The sequence below is a fragment of the Talaromyces rugulosus genome, chromosome VI (genome assembly GCF_013368755.1).
Source record: "Talaromyces rugulosus chromosome VI, complete sequence".
Taxonomy (NCBI): Eukaryota; Fungi; Ascomycota; class Eurotiomycetes; order Eurotiales; family Trichocomaceae; genus Talaromyces; species Talaromyces rugulosus.
Window position 1 is genome coordinate 1,024,844 of NC_049566.1, and position 20,548 is coordinate 1,045,391.

The 20,548-nt window shown below is 48.4% G+C and overlaps 8 protein-coding genes across 8 annotated transcripts; 3 read left to right on the plus strand and 5 right to left on the minus strand.

The window, feature by feature from the left end:
• Nucleotides 1–483: 483 nt before the first annotated feature.
• TRUGW13939_10711 (uncharacterized protein) lies at nucleotides 484–2,387 on the minus strand (the record flags this gene model as incomplete). Its single annotated transcript, XM_035493821.1, has 6 exons — nucleotides 484–642; nucleotides 710–1,353; nucleotides 1,407–1,500; nucleotides 1,560–1,936; nucleotides 2,007–2,168; nucleotides 2,246–2,387. 6 exons carry the CDS (start codon nucleotides 2,385–2,387, stop codon nucleotides 484–486), a joined length of 1,578 nt encoding a protein of 525 aa, XP_035349714.1.
• A 548-nt stretch (nucleotides 2,388–2,935) lies between these two features.
• Nucleotides 2,936–3,787, plus strand: TRUGW13939_10712 (uncharacterized protein; the record flags this gene model as incomplete). Its single annotated transcript, XM_035493822.1, has 2 exons — nucleotides 2,936–2,991; nucleotides 3,058–3,787. The coding sequence occupies 2 exons, from the start codon at nucleotides 2,936–2,938 to the stop codon at nucleotides 3,785–3,787; spliced, it is 786 nt and encodes a 261-aa protein (XP_035349715.1).
• A 352-nt stretch (nucleotides 3,788–4,139) lies between these two features.
• On the minus strand, nucleotides 4,140–5,509 carry TRUGW13939_10713 (uncharacterized protein; the record flags this gene model as incomplete). The annotated part of the gene is made up of 5 exons (XM_035493823.1): nucleotides 4,140–4,670; nucleotides 4,721–5,077; nucleotides 5,140–5,237; nucleotides 5,304–5,342; nucleotides 5,401–5,509. The coding sequence occupies 5 exons, from the start codon at nucleotides 5,507–5,509 to the stop codon at nucleotides 4,140–4,142; spliced, it is 1,134 nt and encodes a 377-aa protein (XP_035349716.1).
• An 810-nt stretch (nucleotides 5,510–6,319) lies between these two features.
• TRUGW13939_10714 (uncharacterized protein) lies at nucleotides 6,320–7,822 on the plus strand (the record flags this gene model as incomplete). Its single annotated transcript, XM_035493824.1, has 6 exons — nucleotides 6,320–6,340; nucleotides 6,461–6,530; nucleotides 6,596–6,712; nucleotides 6,772–6,859; nucleotides 6,917–7,519; nucleotides 7,579–7,822. The coding sequence occupies 6 exons, from the start codon at nucleotides 6,320–6,322 to the stop codon at nucleotides 7,820–7,822; spliced, it is 1,143 nt and encodes a 380-aa protein (XP_035349717.1).
• Nucleotides 7,823–9,281: 1,459 nt separating this feature from the next.
• Nucleotides 9,282–13,065, minus strand: TRUGW13939_10715 (uncharacterized protein; the record flags this gene model as incomplete). Its single annotated transcript, XM_035493825.1, has 3 exons — nucleotides 9,282–9,356; nucleotides 9,422–10,284; nucleotides 10,341–13,065. The coding sequence occupies 3 exons, from the start codon at nucleotides 13,063–13,065 to the stop codon at nucleotides 9,282–9,284; spliced, it is 3,663 nt and encodes a 1,220-aa protein (XP_035349718.1).
• Nucleotides 13,066–13,313: 248 nt separating this feature from the next.
• Nucleotides 13,314–14,219, minus strand: TRUGW13939_10716 (uncharacterized protein; the record flags this gene model as incomplete). Its single annotated transcript, XM_035493826.1, has 1 exon — nucleotides 13,314–14,219. One exon carries the CDS (start codon nucleotides 14,217–14,219, stop codon nucleotides 13,314–13,316), a length of 906 nt encoding a protein of 301 aa, XP_035349719.1.
• Nucleotides 14,044–17,069, plus strand: TRUGW13939_10717 (uncharacterized protein; the record flags this gene model as incomplete). Its single annotated transcript, XM_035493827.1, has 11 exons — nucleotides 14,044–14,102; nucleotides 14,152–14,165; nucleotides 14,230–14,384; nucleotides 14,433–14,545; nucleotides 14,613–14,697; nucleotides 14,751–14,836; nucleotides 14,889–14,926; nucleotides 15,527–15,919; nucleotides 15,982–16,071; nucleotides 16,129–16,253; nucleotides 16,347–17,069. 11 exons carry the CDS (start codon nucleotides 14,044–14,046, stop codon nucleotides 17,067–17,069), a joined length of 1,881 nt encoding a protein of 626 aa, XP_035349720.1.
• A 936-nt stretch (nucleotides 17,070–18,005) lies between these two features.
• Nucleotides 18,006–19,184, minus strand: TRUGW13939_10718 (uncharacterized protein; the record flags this gene model as incomplete). The annotated part of the gene is made up of 2 exons (XM_035493828.1): nucleotides 18,006–18,052; nucleotides 18,125–19,184. 2 exons carry the CDS (start codon nucleotides 19,182–19,184, stop codon nucleotides 18,006–18,008), a joined length of 1,107 nt encoding a protein of 368 aa, XP_035349721.1.
• Nucleotides 19,185–20,548: the final 1,364 nt, after the last annotated feature.

Here is a 20,548-nt window from a genome sequence, read left to right on the forward strand (position 1 = left end):
TGTCAATTGTTAGTGCGGGGTATGAACTAGTATCAACATCAATCCAACACAAATGAATATCAATTTCTAAAACTACTTTCCCTGGCATCTCTTAAAAAGAGATAAATTGATTGCATGTATCATTTGATCGTTACTGATTACCGATATCAGCACGCTCCCAAACTTGGCATTTTTGTCTAGATTTTTTCAAGGCCAGTTATGTAGTAACGCTAACAAGACATACACGAATCTCTGGCAAATGATACTAATCAGAAGGGTATCATATAGTATAATGTGGTATAGCTACAAAAAAAAAAAAGGGAAAAGAGGAAAAGAAAGATGAAAAAGGCCAGAACACCAAATTTGGATATTTATAGTCTCCAGAAAGATGGCGATGAGAGGTGCCATCTCAAAAGAACTCTCCTCCTGGGCATTCTCATTGAGCCAGACACGTATTAGTATGTAGGTAGTTTTTTTTTTTTTTTTGGTACTTTGGGGATCCAATTAGTTAGATGAACCTGGGGCAGGGCTGCTACGGGGACTGCCACCAGGTTTTTTGACCAGTCCAGCGAAAAAGTTTGCGAGTGCTTGGTTGTGTGCCTTTTCATCAGCAGCAGAGGCTGGGACAGTCTCTTTCTTTGGAGTACGATTCGCCTCGCGTTCCTTAAAAAAAAAAAAAAAAATCGTTAGCAACGACCGTTGGAGAGGGAAATATGAGGGGAAAACCAACCTTTAGCTTTCTAAGCATGTCATCGGCATCGACTTGGATACCACCCATGTTGAACTGCACCGGCCCAATATGCTCATTAACACGCCCAGACTCTTCCAGGTCAGGAGACATGTCCAACTGCTTTGGAACCTTGTTGGCCGCTCGGTCCTTTTCGTCGTCTACCTTGAGTTGTTCCAATACATCGACCTGTTGGCCCAAGAATCCCTGCATATCCTGCGTCTCAATCTCAATCTGGCTCCTGTCCGCGTGCGTATTGCTACCGGGAGCTCCTAGGTGTTGTTTTGGATCTTTAATCGTTTGCTCGTATATCACAACGGCACTTGTACCATCTTCAGCCGAAGGTGCTGCAGAGTCGGAAGAATTCTGGGCTTCGTCCCCCGTAGATCCATTCGCCCAATGGCGTGACGTTTCTTGTATCTCAATCGACCAGGCGTCACCGACGCCTTCAATGTCGAATCCTTCTCGGATGATTCGAATCTTGCCCCAAGAATCCCAATTTGCCGGGACCAAAATCTTATCTCGGTCGATCACATTGTGCTTAAGGGATTGCCTTTTCAATAGTGAATGAATACTTAATGACGAATGGATCAAACTCTGTAGAGAATTTGCAAGGAAAGGTGTTGTGTAAATGAGTGAACCGCCGTCTTAGTTATAATTAGCAAAATAAAGGGAAACCCGAGAGGAAAGAGAGACTAACGTTTGAGGAGAACAGTTCTCATAAACTGGAGGATGAAGTCAAATTCTTCTTCTCTCCACCCATTCTCCTTTTCCAGTTGTTCTATCTTGTTTGCCTGGATCCAGCATTAGTTAACGAGCTGTGTACTCGCTCGAGAAGAATGGCTTGACCTACCCCTTGACAGACAACACATAGAGGAACTCCTAGACCTTCGTCCCACTCGCCAGGCCCTAACGGTATCGTCACTGGTCCTCCAGAGTTCGCGACACCCGGAGTTGAAGAAGAGTCAAGTCCTCTTTTCTTATCCTTCCACTCGCTCATGACTTCTTCCATGACAATCTTTGTCTCATCGTCCAGCGAAATCAGCACAGAACGTAAAAGCCGAATCCATTCGCGCAATTGGCGAAGCCAGGTCCATGGAGAGGACCAATCAAGCAATACCACGATTAATGTTTCCGGAATCGATTGTGGTGTCAGGAGGGGCCGTATAAGAGGTGCAAACGAGGGCGAGGGGTCGGAGAGCATGTAGATAGAGAGGCGTGCAAGAATATCTGTCCAGAAAATGTTAGTGGGCTTTTCGACAGCACTTCCCCTCGTAACCTGCGCAATTCATAACCGCACCTTCTTGATCAGCATCGAGAACATCTTGGTAGGTGTAGCCGAGCGCAAATTCGTTCGCAACAGGCGCTACTTTGCCCCTCCTCCTCTCGTTGGGCAATTGAGGATCGGATGGATCGGATGATAGTGTGTCCAAAAACTCCCTTTGGCTTTCAGGCGTGCCTCCTAAAAAGATTTGGATAACACACCGGTTAGTGTTCTGTCGGTAGAGAGCGATCTCACGCGTGCAAGCGATGACATACCCAAAACAACTATATTCTTCTCTGGAAGACGCTTCCCACTGGCCACATTATCCAGCATCGACGACCAAATATTCTTCTTGTTGCCATCTTTACTGCTCGGCCGGCTCCCCGGGCCGCCAGAATTCTGAGGTTCGGTAGACATTCGCGACCCGATTCCAACCAGTTGAAGGGCAGCTTAGACCATATCCAAGGAGAGCCCCAGTAATATGTGATGGTCGAGGCACGGCGCGTTCGAGGTCGGGGGATCGGTATTCGATATCCAAAGCGCAAACTGCAAAAACACGGCAGTCCAGGTTCAGGGGAGGTCAAACAAGACGTAGGATCTCTTTGGGTCCAAGTGGTGCGCGTTACTGCTGCGATCGTGCGTGGACAGTAGCTAGGAAAAACAAAAGGCCAAAAAATATCCCAGTCTAGGGTTGTCACGGTAGTCAGTCTGCCTCAAGCATAGGTGTCAAATGTCGAGACGAGCCCCCGTAAGTAAACAGGACCGACCTGGGCCCGCTGGTCCCAAACGGGTGGGTGCACAAAGTGGGCCGCCAGTCGGCGCGCTTGTGGCTGCACCTTACCAGCTACCTTTACCTTGGATCTCTTCTTTGCAGTATTTTCATTTCGAGCGTGCTTTGCTGAAGAGCCGACGTCTCCCTTGGTTTATACCGACAACCTGTGATACAGCAGAAAAAAATAAGCATCATGAACGCGATCCGCCAGATACAAGCGCTCAACAAGCGCGAACTCGAGAATGCAGTGTGAGTTCTTCCACCGATGCACGAACTGCTCCAATGACTACCAACATTGCTAATTCTTTTCTGCAGACCACCTGAAGCTTCGTGGCATGCCGACTACCGCGATTCAGCCTACATCAACATCGGTGGCCTTCCCTTCGACCTCTCGGAAGGCGATATCGTTACTATTTTTTCACAATTTGGCGAGCCTGTGCATGTGAACCTCATACGCGATAAAGAGACGGGCAAGAGCAGAGGGTTCGCATTCCTCAAGTATGAAGACCAGCGCAGCACGGATCTCGCTGTGGACAATCTCGGCGGCGCAACAGTCATGGGTCGTGTTCTTCGAGTCGATCATACCCGATACAAAAGGCGCGAGGACGAGGGCGAGGAAGATAATGTTGCATCGATTATGGGCCCTGCTGCTGGTGCTTCTAGAGGAAGTCACGATGATACCGATGAGCGAAGACGCCGGAGAACAAGCGATGCTGATGAGAAGCCACGGCCTATGCTCAAAGAGGAGGTGGAGCTTGCTGAGCTCATGCGCGATCACGACGAGGAGGACCCGATGAAAGAGTTTCTAGTCCAGGAGAAGAAGGAAGAAGTTGCCCGAGCTCTAGAAGAACTCAAGTCCAAAAGCAGCAGGAGACACCGACGACCAGACGACAACCGCGAACGTTCTTCTAAACACCGCCATCATCGCCACAGACGAAGCGAGAACAGATCTCGGTCGCGGGAGAGGTCTCATAGGGATCGGGGCGAAACCAGTCGTCGAGACCGAGAATATCGTGATCGATCAGATTATGCTGATCGTAGATGAAAACAGAAACAAGTGGCTGAAAACTTCATTGGCTATTATCTACAACTTCTACTACTGAGATCATGCTATTCCAAGCATTTCTAAGAAATTTCACGACGAAAATACCCATATCAACCAACAAAGCCACGAATATTCAGTAACCCGCAGAAAGGCGTTCTAGGATTGCATCTTGCTCCTCATGTCACTCTGGGCCAGGCCTCCCTGAAGAACCGCAAAAAGGTCGGGATTTATGCCGGGCCTCGTGCCTTTTCACAAATGTTTAGTGAAGAAAGGGCGGGAATTTCCTCGCCAGCGTTGTGCATCAATGCGCAAGGGTGTTAAATATCAAGTTCAGACGTGAGCACCCAGTGTCTCATCCGCCTCCCAAATACCGCTTCCAGCCTCCTCTAATGCAAAAACGTTTTCCGTCTTCTCCTTCATGAATAATGAACTTCTCCCAGCGACCATCTCGGCCTGCGCCAACCACCAGGATCGTTTGGTCGTTTGTCCAGCCAAGAACGCCTTTGGATGGCTGTCCGACGGATGATCCTAGTGGGGGGATGTATGGTGCTCCGGTAGGGAACTCATCGCCGATTTCAAAATGAGCATTTGCAAATGAATATATATCAGAGAATACCCGTGGAAGCAGAGGAATCTTGCCCAGAAATCCCCATTTCTGGTTTATTCCTTCTTCTGAGGGTGAAGATGGAGACTGACTTCGACGAGCTAGCGTTTGTGGCTGTGGAAGGTCAAAAACATGGAGAGTCGACTTATCTGATGTTACAGCTAAAAGAGTGCTTGAAGGCGAAATGGCAAGCGAATATATGGTAGCATGATCGACGCCTCGTCGTAATTCGGCGATTTTGGCGCAATTCCTTGTAGAGTAGACCCGTGCCAGGGTTCCCTAGTATTTTAATCAGAAAGAGCGTGGAACTTCCTCCTACTTGTACGTACTGTTTCACTTGCTGTAGCTAGAACTTGACCGTCTGGACTCAATACCATGGCCCTAAGTGCAGAACTGTGTGCTGGTATAATGCTAACGTTTCCGGTTTCCAGCTCCACCAGTTGAACTTGGCCAGGAGAGCGACCGGGAAAGGCTAGAAGCTTGTTCCCAAGACATACTAAGCCCAGAGGATTGTCTGATGTTTCAAAAACCGAGACTTTTTGGGGAGGTGTAGAAAAGGCAAAGACATGGACGCTGTTGAGAAGTGCTACAACGATGCGTGACTTTGACAATCGTACACGGAGGACCGAGGTGCGGAATTCGAGCGTGATGACGGCTTTTTGTTTGACATCGTCCCAGATAACCATCTGCCAGGTTGTAAAACTTAGTGATTTTGCACGGCTTAAATCGGATTCGGTAGGGATAGTACTTTATTCTGTGGCAGTTTTGGTTGCTTGCCACCACCGACGATTGCCAGGTAGTTGGATTGCCCTAGCATTTCTGCGATACCGATTCCAGCATTGAAATCTTGACCCCAGGCGAGAAGTTAGCACTACTAAGGTCTTTCTAGTATACGAGGAAGTCTATGCGTACCTCGAGATACCTTTAATTCACATGGATCCGCGTTGAAGACTGGTTTCAGCGAGGCGTAAGCTACTGTTTACAAACACGCGGGGTCTTTGCTACTTACCACAGAAACCCGTGTCCAGCCCGACAGAAAAACAGCTGGTGTCGCTGTTGAAGGCAGCCGACAGAGACACAGGACCTGTCGATTCATCGATGACCTGGCGGGTATCCATGGCGCTGCTTCGTGCGGTGGAGAAAAGGCGAGGTCGCAAGAGAGGGCGAGCGATGGAATGTATAGCTAACTAGCGCGAGCGGAGACGCGGAACTGGAAGTAGACAAGCTCTATCGTGCCACGCCGGGGCTGAGGCAGTTGACGCACAGGCACCTAGGTTAAATCATGCATCGCGAGCGGACGCCGTAAAGTAAAAGCTGGCTTGGGAGCAGACGACGCCGCATTCATGACAGAGAATGGCAGAGAGGCTGCTGTGTTCCGGGCGAGAGCTCGCTAGCTTCTCTTGTAACACCGTCATATGGTTGGTACAAGCCCGTGACTGGGCGGGTCATACGAACCATCCGCGCGCAACTCGCAACGACTGCATGAAATCCAAGCCCAGACGAAGCTTTATTGCACCTGCACAGTAGTGATGGTAGTGTGGGTGAAATATCGATGATAATTTTCCATGCGAACGAGGGAAAGAGCGAAACACGTGACTGGCGGTGTGTTCTGGGCCGGGCTGCAGCCAATCAGGACGCGCAGCCGCGCAGGTAGCCGTCCGGCGGCGCTAAAGGAAGCGCTAAGCCGCATTCGGCGACAGCGTCTGCGGTTTCCCCCCCTAAACGTTCTGCTCGCTCCCCCTGCCTGCCCCAAAAGCCCCATTCAGGAGACTCGCCGCCAGCGACGTCTTTTCTTTCTCAGAGCTTCACTTTTGCTGCCCGCCCCCAAGCTCCCCTGCCCTTTCTCTTTCTCTTGGGACGTTTGATTGTCAACACAAAAATATCTGCAAATTGGTGTTCCTGTCCAGGCAACTCTCTTTTCGCCCAACATGTCTTCCGGTCTCAACGCGGTATGTGTTTTCGCTTCCCATCTCGAGCTTTGTCTCCCCCCCGAGTCTTGCCATCCAACAATCACAATTTCTTGGCTTTTCTTTTGTGCTGCTTGCTGACTGTCGCTGTGGCCGTGGTAGATCCGTCGAAAGAAGAATGTCAAGAAGGGTATCCAGTTCTGTTTGATGGTCTGCGGCGCCAGTGGAACTGGTAAGTCAATTGAAACATTTAAATCACCCACACCATGCAGCGATTGACCCTTTTGTTCACACTAGGACGCACAACCTTTGTCAACACTCTCTGTAGCAAGAAGGTTCTCGAGCACAAAGATGCTGATGATGCCGAAAACGCACATGTCGAAGAGGGTGTGCGGATCAAGCCCGTCACAGTTGGTAGGTCGTTCCTCTTGGATAACGTAAACGATCCTTGTCAACTCATTGTTTCTCTGCAGAGCTTGAACTTGATGAGGAGGGCACCCGCATCTCCCTGACCATTGTCGACACTCCCGGATTCGGCGACCAGATTGACAATGAGGCCAGGTATGGCAACTACTACACATTCCATCAGCGTGCGGCAGAATACTAATCTTTCGATAGCTTCTCCGAAATTGTCGGATACTTGGAACGCCAATACGACGACATTCTTGCCGAAGAGTCCAGAATTAAGCGTAACCCCCGATTCAGGGACAACCGAGTTCACGCTCTGCTCTACTTTATCACCCCTACCGGACACGGTCTTCGAGAACTTGACATTGAACTGATGAAGCGATTGTCTCCACGTGTCAATGTCATCCCCGTCATCGGCAAGGCTGATTCCCTCACCCCGGCTGAATTGGCCGAGTCCAAGAAGCTCGTCATGGAGGACATTGAGCACTATCGCATCCCCGTTTACAACTTCCCATACGACATCGAAGAAGATGATGAGGACACCGTTGAAGAGAACGCAGAACTCCGTGGTCTTATGCCATTTGCCATCGTTGGTTCTGAAGAAGTTTTGGAAATCGGTGGAAAGAAGGTTCGCGCCAGGCAATACCCCTGGGGTGTTGTCGAGGTCGAGAACCCTCGTCACTCCGATTTCCTTGCCATCCGAAGCGCTCTTCTCCACAGCCACCTCGCGGACCTCAAGGAAATTACTCACGACTTCCTCTACGAAAACTACCGTACCGAGAAGCTCAGCAAGAGCGTGGATGGTGCCTCTGCGTATGTCACATCTATTATATATTTTTTGTCTGAACCGATCAAATGCTAATTACAAGCAGTAACCAAGACTCTTCTATGAACCCCGAAGACCTTGCCTCCCAATCGGTCCGCCTAAAGGAGGAACAGCTCCGCCGCGAGGAAGAGAAGCTTCGCGAGATCGAACTCAAAGTCCAACGCGAGATCAACGAGAAACGCCAGGAGCTTTTGGCTCGCGAAAGCCAGCTCCGAGAAATCGAGGCCCGCATGCAACGGGAGACCAGCTCTCAACTGGGCCCGAGCGAGGAACTCAATGGAGAGGCCTAGACTATATACCCTTGTGCATGAATGTCTTCTTCATAGGTGGCACACATCGCGCTGTCCTCCATCTATGTTAATCGCAGTGTGTACGCTCAATCTATGACTTTAGGAACGGGAAGAAGTGCAGGATTTGGTTGGCGGGCTGCCGGGCTGGACGACTTTACGAGACACGGATAGGAGTATCGCATGCTCTGATCCGTCCTCTTGACTTTTCTTTCCTTTCCGCTGTTGCGTGCTCGCACCTTCATTTCAGAATTTTAAATCGCGTTTCCTGGGCGGTAGATGTTCAGGTTGGAAATAACACCTTTTTAATGGCTTTAGCGTCGCTGGGAAATTTCTCTGTCAACTGACCATCCCCCTTCTTTTTCTCTTTCTTTCTATTTTTTTCTTCCAATTATTACCCCCAGGTCCGTTCCCTTGTCCACTATTATTTTCCATATGTCTGTTTAGCTGTGCAAATATTCCGTGTTCCGTCTTTTTGTCCTCCTTTTCCCAGTTGGTTTTGATATCCGACTAGTTTTGTGTTACATGCTTTCCCGATGTTTGACAGGACGATGGCAGGAAGGGTAAAAGTATATTCTGGCTGGTATTTCAAGCATTTTTTTTATTAAATTAAATGTCTTAACTCTGCAATAAAGATTAATCCAACTTCACATCTATCCATTAGTGTGCAGCTATCCGTCTGCATGTATGCCGAGGCCTGCAGGGTGCACGTGGACACTATTTATATCGATTGGTTAACGCAAAACTGCCATATGGGTTGAGATCTACATGCTCTTTACATTTTGAAGTTGGCTCCCAGCTTTATTCATTACTACGTGGGTCTATTGATACAATCGTCTTCCCCCTTGAATACAACACTTTTGAAAACGTTATTACAAGCTCTAAATATCGTTTTCTACTGTTCTTACCTTAATGCTTGAAAAAAAGGGGTCAACGAGAGAAAACTCTAATATATATAAACTTGAATATTTGCAAAATGTTATGTTGTGGCCATCGGAATAACAATATTCAAGGAGGGTGAACAAAAGAACAAGAAAATAAAAATAAAAAAATGTCAAAAAGATAAAATGCCAGGGCATAGGTGTGTAGTCAAAAGTTGTTTGTATACATCAATGAAATTAAGTCGCTTCAGAGGATGGACATGGAAGAATATACGTCACATCCAAGAATGTAAACCCTATGATAAGAAAATGTAGAAAAGGTTGAAGGGGAAGCAGGGGGGGAAATATAGGAAAAGAAACAGAGGATAGGGAAAGAAACGAAAGACAGAAATATAAAAAACAAATTGGGGTCAGATGAAGTGCAAAATATAAGGGGTGACATTTTACAAATGTCCATTTGCAGCAACTCCAAATTCATACACACGCACACATGACTATGGTCATTCAATCATCTAGGGGGATGAACAGATCTGGAAGGACATTTGCAAACATAATAAAACACCCAACCGCAGGTGTCTCCTTTATCGTGGCCGGTTCCAGAAATCTAAACTAGCCACCACATCTTCCCCTTCTTCATCTTCATAGGCATAAAGAATCTAGATAATATGAGTTAGCTGGGTGAGAAAAAAAAAATGTGCGTGGACTGAGATCAAATGCATACCTCTCGTGTGGACGAATGTAACATTCGAATGTTCTTTCCAGTCATGATATGAATAAGTTCGCTCGTTTCGATATGTCGAATCTCAATGAAGTTGGGCTCAAAGGCTAAAATGTATGGATACGACAACGCAAAAGCATTCGGCGTTCCTTCCCAGGAAATTCTCCAGTCAGGCCGTGCTCGCCATCCATTTCGATTGACGAAAAATGAAAAATCGCTGTAGTTCAGAAGGAATTCACCATTCATACGTTCAATATGAATCGGCTTGACATTTTCTTTCCGCGCAACAAAATCCAAAGAGGTATCTGCTTGGTCAAGAAGAGACTGGCTTTCTGTAGTTTCCAAACTAACGACTTCGAAACCTCTGGCGCACCCGACGCATAGTGTTGACCGAAGAAAATGGACAGATGAAGATTCGGCAGGAATATAGTATTCCTTGAAGGGCTTCAGAGTATCTTGCCCACCTCGGAACATCTTGCCCAAGGCCGGTTTCCTACCTCCTCTAGCCAGATTCTCCATAGGTTCATACACCTTGATAGTTGTCGATAGCGCAGAAGTCTTGACAGAGCAGACAAGATGACGTCCCAGGCCGATACCAACTTTGAAAAAATTGGTATGACCTTGAATCTTCTTTGGTCGACGGGCCAATGGGTTTTGGCCTTCATTTACTTCAAGCGCCTCTAGCGGATACGAACTCAGGGTTTTGTTGGCTAGAACCAAGACCAGCTGGTATTCTTCCAACGTATCAATCTGAGTCACCGCTGTGGCATCGAGAATACGCCGTGGTTTTGCGCTCTTGTCCTTCGGCCATCGGTCGGCCAAGTAGATACCATTATCGGTTCCGATAATCAGCTTTCTACCGCCATCTGTAAGGAAAAAGTAAAGTCAGCTATGCAAATTAAAGACGTTAGGACAAGCTTACCGGTAGGAACTAAACAGTTAACACGATTGGCCGTAGTGAAGAAACTCTCACTGAGTATTGTCTTAGAATAGAAGTTGCTGTTGCGTTCTCTAAGTTTCCTTTGTTGCTCTTCAACCAGTTCGATGAACTTTCTTCGTTGAGTCTGAGTGGTGGCAAAAAGGGTGAGTTCGTAACCGCCTTTACCAAGATGTTTGAAGGTGATGGGCAGGCCTTCTTTAGGAACGGGGGCATTGATGACGGCTGCCTTGCTAGGGATCAAACTAGAAGATGACCTCTTTGCTAGCCCGAGCTTAGGAATGACCTCGTCCATCTGAGCGATCACCAACAATTCCAGTGGTATCGGCTTCCTGTACACTCGGTACTCTTCTCGTTTGTTCACTGCTTTAATACGAACAAGTAACACAGCGTGGTCGAAAAGGTACGCCGTGACTTCAGAACTATCGGTTGAAGTCTTCTTGAACGCCATTTTAGAAAGCATTTGCCGATTCTCTTCTGTGAGTTTGAGGTCCACGTAGTCACCCGGGTTGAATTTCAAAGCAGCATTTAGTTGGACTAGATTGAAGTGGTTCTCAGATTTACCACTCTCCGTGTTCACTCTCGAAAGGAAATCTTTAATTATACCAATTGCTTTAGGAATATCCTGTTTGTCGGAGCTCTCGTCGGCTGTGTATTTGTTGACCTGTTCGAGAAGAAGAGGATATCTGGCAAGACGTGTCGTTGGCTTGGTTAAATAACCATTCAATTCCAGTTTCCGAGACTCTTTTAAGCGTTCTGTTTCTTCAACGAAACGAGCGAAAGCAGGATTGGAAGCCTTCTCTTTCTCAAACTCATACTTGCCGTACAGTTGATTGGCACCATATTTAATAAATGGATCAAAACGTGGGACGTGCTGTAAGAAAATGTCGCCAATAGTTCGCACAACATGATTTTCCTTCTGCCGAGAATTGAGGGCCTCGCAAAGACCAGAATTGACTTTGAGAACCTCCAAACAGTTCCCAAAAACGGTCCTGATAAATTTTTCACGTCTATGCTCGGGAATCGGCGACAAGCTTGTATTACCAGCAGAGCGCAGAGGCCTCATCCAAAAGTCTCGTAGGTATTCGAGATCCTTAACGAAATCTCGTTCGGTATACATCATCTCGAAAATGATCTCTTGCCGTTTCTTCTCTCGGTCATCGATAGTATCGGCGACCTCCTTGGGAACCATATTTATCCACAACTTTTGATCGTCATTGTCATCATCAGCGTGTAGACTTCCTTTCGAAGAGGAATGATGCAAGCCAGGTTGTGGTTTCAGATTTAGGCGGGCTTGCTGCTCAAGCCGCCGAGGGCAAGCAATGGAATAACAAAGGTTGTCACGTGTACAAGTTGGAGAGTAACACTCCGTCAATAGGGTAAATACCCCGTTAACTTCAGAGCTTGGTGTCTCTTCGGTCATGGTTTCTTTAAATTGGTAGAGTTCCACCGGGGAGTCTCGAAGACGATGGTCGTATGTAACGTCATGGAAGAATTTTTGTGCATCGAGCGCACGACCAAGTAACAATGCGAGGTTCCGATCTTGTGTCCTGATAATATAGGCAATCAAATCAACAGCCTCTGCGCCCGAGAAAGCATTCTGATACGACAAGCCGTTCTTCTGGCGTTCGCCTAATGGTATTCTCTCACGGAAAACATCAGCGACACGAGCAAGCATGGCCGGATAAACCAAGGGCTTTCGGACAGGTCTTTGTGCTACTGCTGTTGCGGCCGTAGATTGAGTCGACTGGCTATTTGATTTTTGCACGGACTTGCTCTGCAAACTCATGGTTCGGTCAGGAGTAAGGGTGGATGCCATTGACATGGTGCGAGATGTGAGTGAGGTTTCGCTAGGGCGACGCTGACGAGGGCCTTCACCGTCGAGAGTCTGTTGCTCTACAATAGTAGGTGTTTGAGATTGAACTTGCGCTTGTACTGGCGCTGGTAGCAACTGTGAGGGTATTTGATCGGGGCCCGAAGGGGGTCGCCTCACAGGAACTGTTCGACCGTACGGCGTCTGAGCGTAGTCAAGGTGTGACGAGTAAGAGCTCAAGGACATTGTTCGAGCATCATCGTGTCTTTCTGGGACTGTTCGGCCTTGAGGTGTTCTTGCCGCAGGAGCGTTATACTGTTGATGACGGATGGCATGTGCAGAGGCGTGGTTAAAGCTATTTGGAGGCTGTGCATATACAGGAGCTGCGCTCATCCTTGGGACTCCGGCCATTGATCGTGAGCGATAAGCATCTGTATTCAGAGCCGGTGGAGGCGCAGGGCGACCCTGAGGAGCCGGCATTTTTGCATTGGAATATTGCGGGATCTGATTAGGTCTGGTGTCGACCCGCTGAGGTAGGGGATATGCGGAACCTCGTTGATACTGACGAGGATAGTTTTGAGGGGCGTGCGAAGATATGTTACCACCATTCATGTGAGGGTTTCCGTAACCGTTTGGAACAGACTGTCCAGGACCTGCGGGCATTTGGCGACCCGGTGCTGGCATCCTCTGCGGCATCTGGGGTTGTGCAATGTGAGAACTCATGGTATGCGCTCGTTCCGTCGGCAAGTGAGGGGTCTGCGCAGTCATTGTTTGTGCCCGGCCCTGTGGAGCTGATCCGAAGATGTCAGAAAACGCAGCATCGCGCTGAAAGTTCGAAGATTGTCCATATGGACTGGGCCGGAAACTCCGGCCCTGCTGCGATCCCAAATCTGCCATGTTGGCCGGTGGGGTTTCGGAAAGGGAGGAAGTAAACCAGAAGCTCAAGAGTGACTGCCTCGTCTCGCTCGTGGTTTATGAACAAGACAGATGGAATGGAATGTCTCAAGGCGAGTGATCCCGGCAAAACGATCACATGAAAGTGTTGACTAAGGAGACTGGCAAGACAAAAGACGGCGATGGGGGAACCGGCTGAGTCAGGGATTCGAGACGGTGGATAAGGCGACTAGGAGGATGCAGCGGTGGCTTCACTGTATACCATGCACTGTCCTCAATAGAGCAGGGGAGCAGTCGCGGTGGTCACCGAAATCCAAGATGGACGTAACGAGTCGTGGGCGCAACTCAGAGCAGGGCCCTGCAGTCATGCCCTCCGCATCCTTCTCCAAGGGGGAGAAAAGAGGCTCGATGGAGAAGCCTCGGTGAGTCTCACAGTGCTGAGAGTGTGAGAGGCCGTAATTGCGAGGGGGGGGACGAAGCGGAATATGAGGTCGTGGTGGTGGTGGTGGTGGTGGACAGCGTTCGTGATGAAGCAAGCACGGGGTGGTGCAGCCAGGTTGTGTTGGGTCCCTTTGGGTCAGTCTAGCCCGAAGGAACTTGCACGAAGGGCCGCCACACAGTAGTACACCGGCTACGGCGGGGCGCCGCGGGCCACTGGCGCAGTCCGGCGAGCTGCAACTGCAGGTGCGCCGCGTTCGATGCTGTTCCCTGACAAGCTTGCCTACCTTCCTTACTGCCTGCCTATCTCCGATACTGTTCGCTCGACGCCCACCCCGCGCATTCTGTCGATTCGAAGGCTTAGCGCGCGTGTCAATCTCTGAAAAAGAAGCATCTTTTCGCATTCTCGACCCTGTCTCCCGGCCGTCCGTCGACACTCGTCCTATACCAACAGCTGTTTCGTTCGCGCAGGGTCGCAGACGAGCTGCTGCCAGCGTCTTTTGTTCAGCCTCTTCAGTAACGTGAAGGAAAACAGTCGCAATCATGGCGGACAGTGAATATTCTCCAAAGTTCGCTCCGTTCTTCTCTTTCGTACGTGCTGCGTAACAAACTCCCTTTTTGGTGTCTCGTTCTGACAATGGCAACAGGCAGGAGTCGCTGCTGCGGTTAGTGTCCCTCGGAATCCCCTTTGCCCCTTTGTCTTTTTTACTAACTGGCATGTTTGAACAGATGATATTTGGCGGTACGTGAAAATACTGTTCTCGCTTGTGCTTCGGTCTACGGTTTACTTACACACCACAGCAATGGGTGCCGCTTATGGGACTGCCAAGTCAGGTATTGGAATTGCTGGAATAGGACAATACAGGCCCGATTTGATTATGAAAGTGCGTTCATGTCGCCCCACTTTGGGATTCTGGCTGATGAATTGGTAGTCATTGATTCCGGTGGTCATGTCCGGTATTATCGCGGTATATGGTCTGGTCATTGCGGTTCTAATTAGCGGAGCTTTGAACCCTCCCCCTACTCAAAACACCAGTCTTTACACGTGAGGTTCCCGCTGTGAATATTTAAAAATGTGGGTTATCCTTCGTACTAATGCCGCCTTGGTACAGGAGCTTTATGCATCTCGGGTCCGGTCTTTCTGTCGGATTGGCTGGATTGGCTGCCGGATATACTATTGGAATTGTGGGAGATGCTGTAAGATTACCCAAGTCCTTTCTTAGTCACTATGTCCTAACGATTTTATTTAGGGGGTCCGGGCATATATGCAGCAATCACGAGTATACGTTGGAATGATCCTCATCTTGATTTTTGGTGAAGTTCTAGGGCTTTATGGGTGAGACCCCTGTGATGATTTTAATGTCTTCTCGCTAATGAAAAAAATATAGTTTGATTGTCGGGCTTATTCTCAACTCTCGCAGTGGTGGTTAGTTTGATATTGTCTCAGCCCGCTAGTATATAAGTTGCCGGAGTCGCAGTCGCGCGACCTCTACTTCAACACGATTTCCTACCGTGGCGCATAATGCTTCTCTTTTGGTTAAAGACCGACATTTTATTCTCTGGGGTCTTGTCTCTCCCATTCCTCCAAATACCGGGGTATCAGGGCGCGATTCCCGAGCCGCATATCTATACATAGATTTACTTAGGCGCCCGTCACAGTTGTATGAATACAAGCATGGATCATTGACGTAACTTAACTCTTAGGAGTTTTACTTAGAGTAAATAAATAGCAACCGCAGACAGTAGTATGGTTGTTCTGGGGCGAAGGCCTCCGGAGTGTGTCAGACAGCCCCGCCAAGATACGTCAGAGTTCCTTCCCGCAAACGCTTCAGCCGCCAGAAACCACTCGTCAGCACGCGGCGGCTTTGGACGAGCTCCATGATGAGACTTGTCGTATACTCCATCGAGATCGCAACTGCGCCTTAACTTAACGCTTGGTGTCCAATAATACCTTTTGCTGTCGAGCCATTCCCGTCGCTCATGTCATAACCAACCGCGAACTCTGTCTCTCCCCATTGACCGATAGGGACTTCCGCTCTGCGACTTGCGATTTCGGAGATCGTCCAAACCTTACGCTTTAAACGAACGAACTTTTTTTTCTCCCGGTCGCCTTATACTACACTCGCCTTTCATTTTGCAATCGAGACATGCTTTGTCGTTACAATGGCTACGGAAACAGTCCAACCCACGACACATGAAGAAGGGACGAATGGCGATTTGACAGAACCCGGGGCGCAGTACAAGTGTGATGGGAACAACGCCGACCAGGAGAAACAACAGATCTCTTCGGTTCTTGTCAGCCCGAAGAATCCTTCGGATGGGTACGCGGTCGCTGATTCTCCTGGGGTGAGACATCTGGGCGAGTCAAGCCATGGTCTGAGCGTATATGATTTTGAATTGATAAAGACATTGGGCACTGGTATATAACACGAGGTGTCTCAAAATCGTTTGGCTTGAAAAAATGTCTTACTGAGGTTACAGGTACTTTTGCTCGTGTCTGGCTTACACGCTTGAAAAATAGCCCTCGAAAAGATAAAGTATACGCATTGAAAATTCTCCGCAAAGCAGACGGTACGCATGATATTCCACCCTTGGTTGTATAAACAGTATAGTTGACATCTGCTCCAGTGATAAAACTCAAACAAGTCGAACATGTTCGAAACGAACGCAGGACGCTTGCTGCAGTTGCAGGCCACCCCTTCATTACATCGATGATCACTACATTTTCAGACGAGCAGTCTTTATATATGCTGGTATGCCCATATTTGCTGCCCAGAAGACCAATTCCCTGTGGTCTGCGTTGCGCATGTGGTACAGAGCGTGTAAGCTGATTTACTTATGTTCAGTTGGAATACTGCCCTGGTGGCGAAATTTTCAGCTATCTACGACGCGCACGTTCGTTCAACGAGGCGACCTCCAAGTTTTATGCCGCCGAGATTACAATGATAATCCAGTACTTGCACGACGTTCAAGGGGTCGCATACCGTGACCTGAAGCCCGAGAACATACTTTTGGGCGCAGACGGCCATATCAAGCTAGTTGATTTTGGGTTCGCCAAACAAGTGGGTAACCGCGAGACATATACACTATGCGGGACCCCGGACTACCTGGCACCGGAGGTTATTCATAACTGTGGACACGGGCTTGCTGTGGACTGGTGGGCTCTAGGAATTCTGATCTACGAGTTTTTGGTCGGCCAGCCTCCGTTCTGGGACCAGAACGTGATGCGACTATACGAACAGATTGTCGAAGGCCGACTTCGCTTTCCACAGACGATGAGTCCTGCTGCGCGGGACATCATTTCGCAACTATGCAAGACTGATGTGACCAAGCGCCTGGGACACATTCAAGGAGGAGCGGCGCGCGTCAAGGCACACCCGTGGTTTGATAGCATCAACTGGGATGACCTCTATTATCGACGCATCCCAGGACCCATCATTCCTCGAGTCGGACATGTGGCTGACGCAGCTAATTTTGAAGAATATCCGCCTCCACCACACCCTGATACGTTGGAAGTTTACACTGACGATATGAGAGAAAAGTACGAACCGCTTTTCAGCGATTTTTGATCACTATATTCTTGTCTTTTTTTTTTCGCCATTCATTGTCTACTTATCTCTATTAGCACTCCTTTTACTCCTTGGGCTTTCCCCCCTTGGACATTGGATGCCTGGTCCTGCATTAGCCTCCATTTGAGAGGCCGGCCCTTTTCTGTTGAACGACCATCTTTAACGGCCGATTCATATATGATATTTATACCCTCTGGAAGGTCTTTTTTCTGAACATAGTGTGACTTTTGTGATTTATTTATTGTCTTTTGATTCTCATGTGACATGTTGTTTTAGTGACTTCCCAAGAGATGTCCTTTCGCTGAATGGTGACTGGCTCTGGGTATTTCCCCGTCTGTTTATTTTATTTCATTTTTTCTTCTTCCCTCTTCTCCTTGAACTTTTTCAAGCCCATACTTTCCTTGTCCAACTTTTTTTTTGGCAATTACCTGCAGTTGATATATTACCCAAACCAGTGTGGCTAAGCCACTAGGCACACGCATTCAAGTATATACCTATTCACAAAGAATGACATCGACAGTATATACAGATAAAATTCGATACTTACTAGATTGGTGATACGCATTATTTACTATCAATTGGTCTTCAAGATTTGACATCTACTCAACTGCAGCAATCGGTAGCCACAGCTTCAATGTTGACTCATTCGCATTACATACGGCGAATACTAGCGTACAAAATAATCATCTTCCCCCATAGGACGGACAGGGTCCTTCAACGACACCAGTTGATATTTGATCAATTGATGTAACAGCCAGAAATCCAAAATAAAAAAAGAAAAACCCCTAAAAGAACGCCTTGCTAATGCAATTCACCGCTTGTTCCCAAAATTGGGCCTTATATCGACAATGTAAGAAAGAAGAATGATCTAAAAATGTATATGAAAAAAGGCGGATGAAATGACTGGATATATGTTGGGTGGGTGTGTAAATGGTATTACCACTCAACTCCGATGTGTCGCTCTTCTTGCGGTTTCCAAGATCCTGAAACAAATAGTCAGTATTCTGGTTTGGAGGGGATACTATTGGTGAAAGCAGAGAAGAGGGGGGGGATACCTTCAAAATCATGCAGGACAAAGGCCAACGGGTGATCGGGTTCTTCGGCGCCCATTTGCCTGACTCCAGGGCTGAAGCTCGTAATCGGCAGAATGGCCACATCGCCTACTTTTTTCTGCACAGTCAAGCCAGTAAAGTCTTCGTACGTGACATTTCGGGTCTCTTCGTTTTTGAAGTACTCCGGGTCGTTGAAGTAGCGGAAAATAGAATCGGTCCAAACCGCAGGGCCGGTGAACTCGACAATTGACTTGTCCATCCTGGACATGGTCAGGATTCCCTCTCGTTTCATCCGCAATGTGTCCTCCACAATGGTCGCAACTATGTCGCGGAGAATGGGGTGTCCAGGCTTGGATTGTATGGTCCATTGACAGAATTGGATTCTCCGCGAATACCAATCATGCCAATCTGGACGGTCGGGGTCAGCTTCAATGCCGACGATCAGACCCACGGACAATCGGTCCATGTCGTCAGGGAGCCAATTGATGGCGGGTTGAAGAGCTTCAGTGTCAATGTCGGAGTATATTCCTCCCCGGGCCAGCAGAATCAAATAGCGAAACAAATCGGCTTTTAACACGGGAATTGGTAGCGACTCATATGCCTCGATTACTTCGGGAATGGCCCCGAACAAATACCGAATCAGATGCTCGGCGGTCTTATCGGCCAGGACTTCGTGAACGAAGCCTGGGTGTAATTCGGACCAGGACTCCTCCTGCGGCCGCAATTCGTCTTGAAACCAGCTAGACGATGGCGCATACTTCCACGTTTGCCAAATATAGGCGGGGAACTTGGTGTCTAAGTCATAGGGGTATTGATATCGCAGTCGTTCCCGAAGAGGGCGATTGGCCATGTCCTCGAGGGTTACCTGGGCGTGTTGTCTCTTCCCCGCATGGGTCCTAGCTTGTGGCGGAACATTAACTGGCTTCTCTGCGTTTTCGGGTGGCGTATCATCAGAAGTTGTCGACGACGACGACGAGGAGGAGGTGGAGGAGGAGGATCGCAGCAAAAGGACAAAGGCGAAAAGCAGCACGATGGCGACGAGCCCGCGTCGAAGGGGGGCCATGTTGGGGACGTTAGAAGGCTGCTTGCTGCAGTCTCAAGCTCGAGAGCAAGAAGACAAGAGTCGTCTGATCACGACTTGGCGTACACAAGCTCGGCTGACGCTCCGGTTTAGATGCGAAATGAGACAATAGGCCAGCTCTGGCGGTATCACACAGGAGAGCGGGACATCGGACTGGACAAGGGAACGAAAAAGACAGAACAGGAAAAAATCAACGGCACAAGGTAGGCATGACGAGTTTATTATCAGCAAAACAGCGAAGCGGAAGTTAGTCGGCAAGACGAAGGGTCCAAAGTTCCACGGAGTCGGGTGGGACTGGGAGACTTTCTGGATGAGGCAAGGCCGCAGTTTCAGTCGCCCGTGTCAGGGAACAAATACGCCGTTCCCTGGTAATATTACCGAGATCGACAGCCCTAAGGGGGCCGAATGCAACGAGCACTTCTGCAGTGATACAATACGTAGTAATAATAATACAGCGAGGCAGTTGACATTATCATTATTCGGGCGTGCGTGCGTGGTCCCAAGGTGGCGCGGGCTAAAGCTGTCTGAATCGCTGCTAAAATGGCTAAGCCAGGTACGTAGGCCGATGACGTCGTCTGTATTTATTTTTCAAGGTGCGTATCTGGGAGTATACGGCAAACTTTCGCGGCGTGTTGTAGTATGCTGTTCCTGATCGCAGATCACCCTGATGATGACCATGACTGCGATCTCTCGGGCGATCTTACCCATTGTCCGACTTGCCCTGAATTTTTTCTTTCTTTCTCCTCTTTTTTCCCTAGTACTACTAGCATCTTTTAACCTTTCTGGTCCAGTGGGGAAACAACGGGCGAAAATACTAAATGTAACTGCCAGGATTGATGGGCGGTATTTCATTGCATTTTGCGCCTGGCGATCACTTGTCTCATTTGTCATTTAATTACACATCCTTGACAGGCACATATTATTAATATATGCTGTGGTTCGCAGTAATAATAGAGCGATGATCTATATTAATTAATTTATATTACTTGCTGCTTGCATACAAATACTACATAGCATGCACCTGTATCCGGTAAACGTCGAACCCGTACGTGTGACAAAAAATACTCAATACGTGACAAAACCAACAGCTGCCGATCGCCGAGACAAGCCACCATCTCTGCCTTTGACAACCCGCAAGTTGCAACTCCAGCGTATTCCTTGTTCCCTTTTTGTTTATACCCCATGACAGCACGGCTCGAAATAGCCTTTGCTATTTTCATCCATCAATTCATCAGTATCATCAATCAGCCTACGATAATACCGGATTGATACCAATTGTTTTCGTCATCGAGCCGCGTCATCGGCCTGCGCAACATCAAGATGCTTGAAATCACTGACTTATCAGC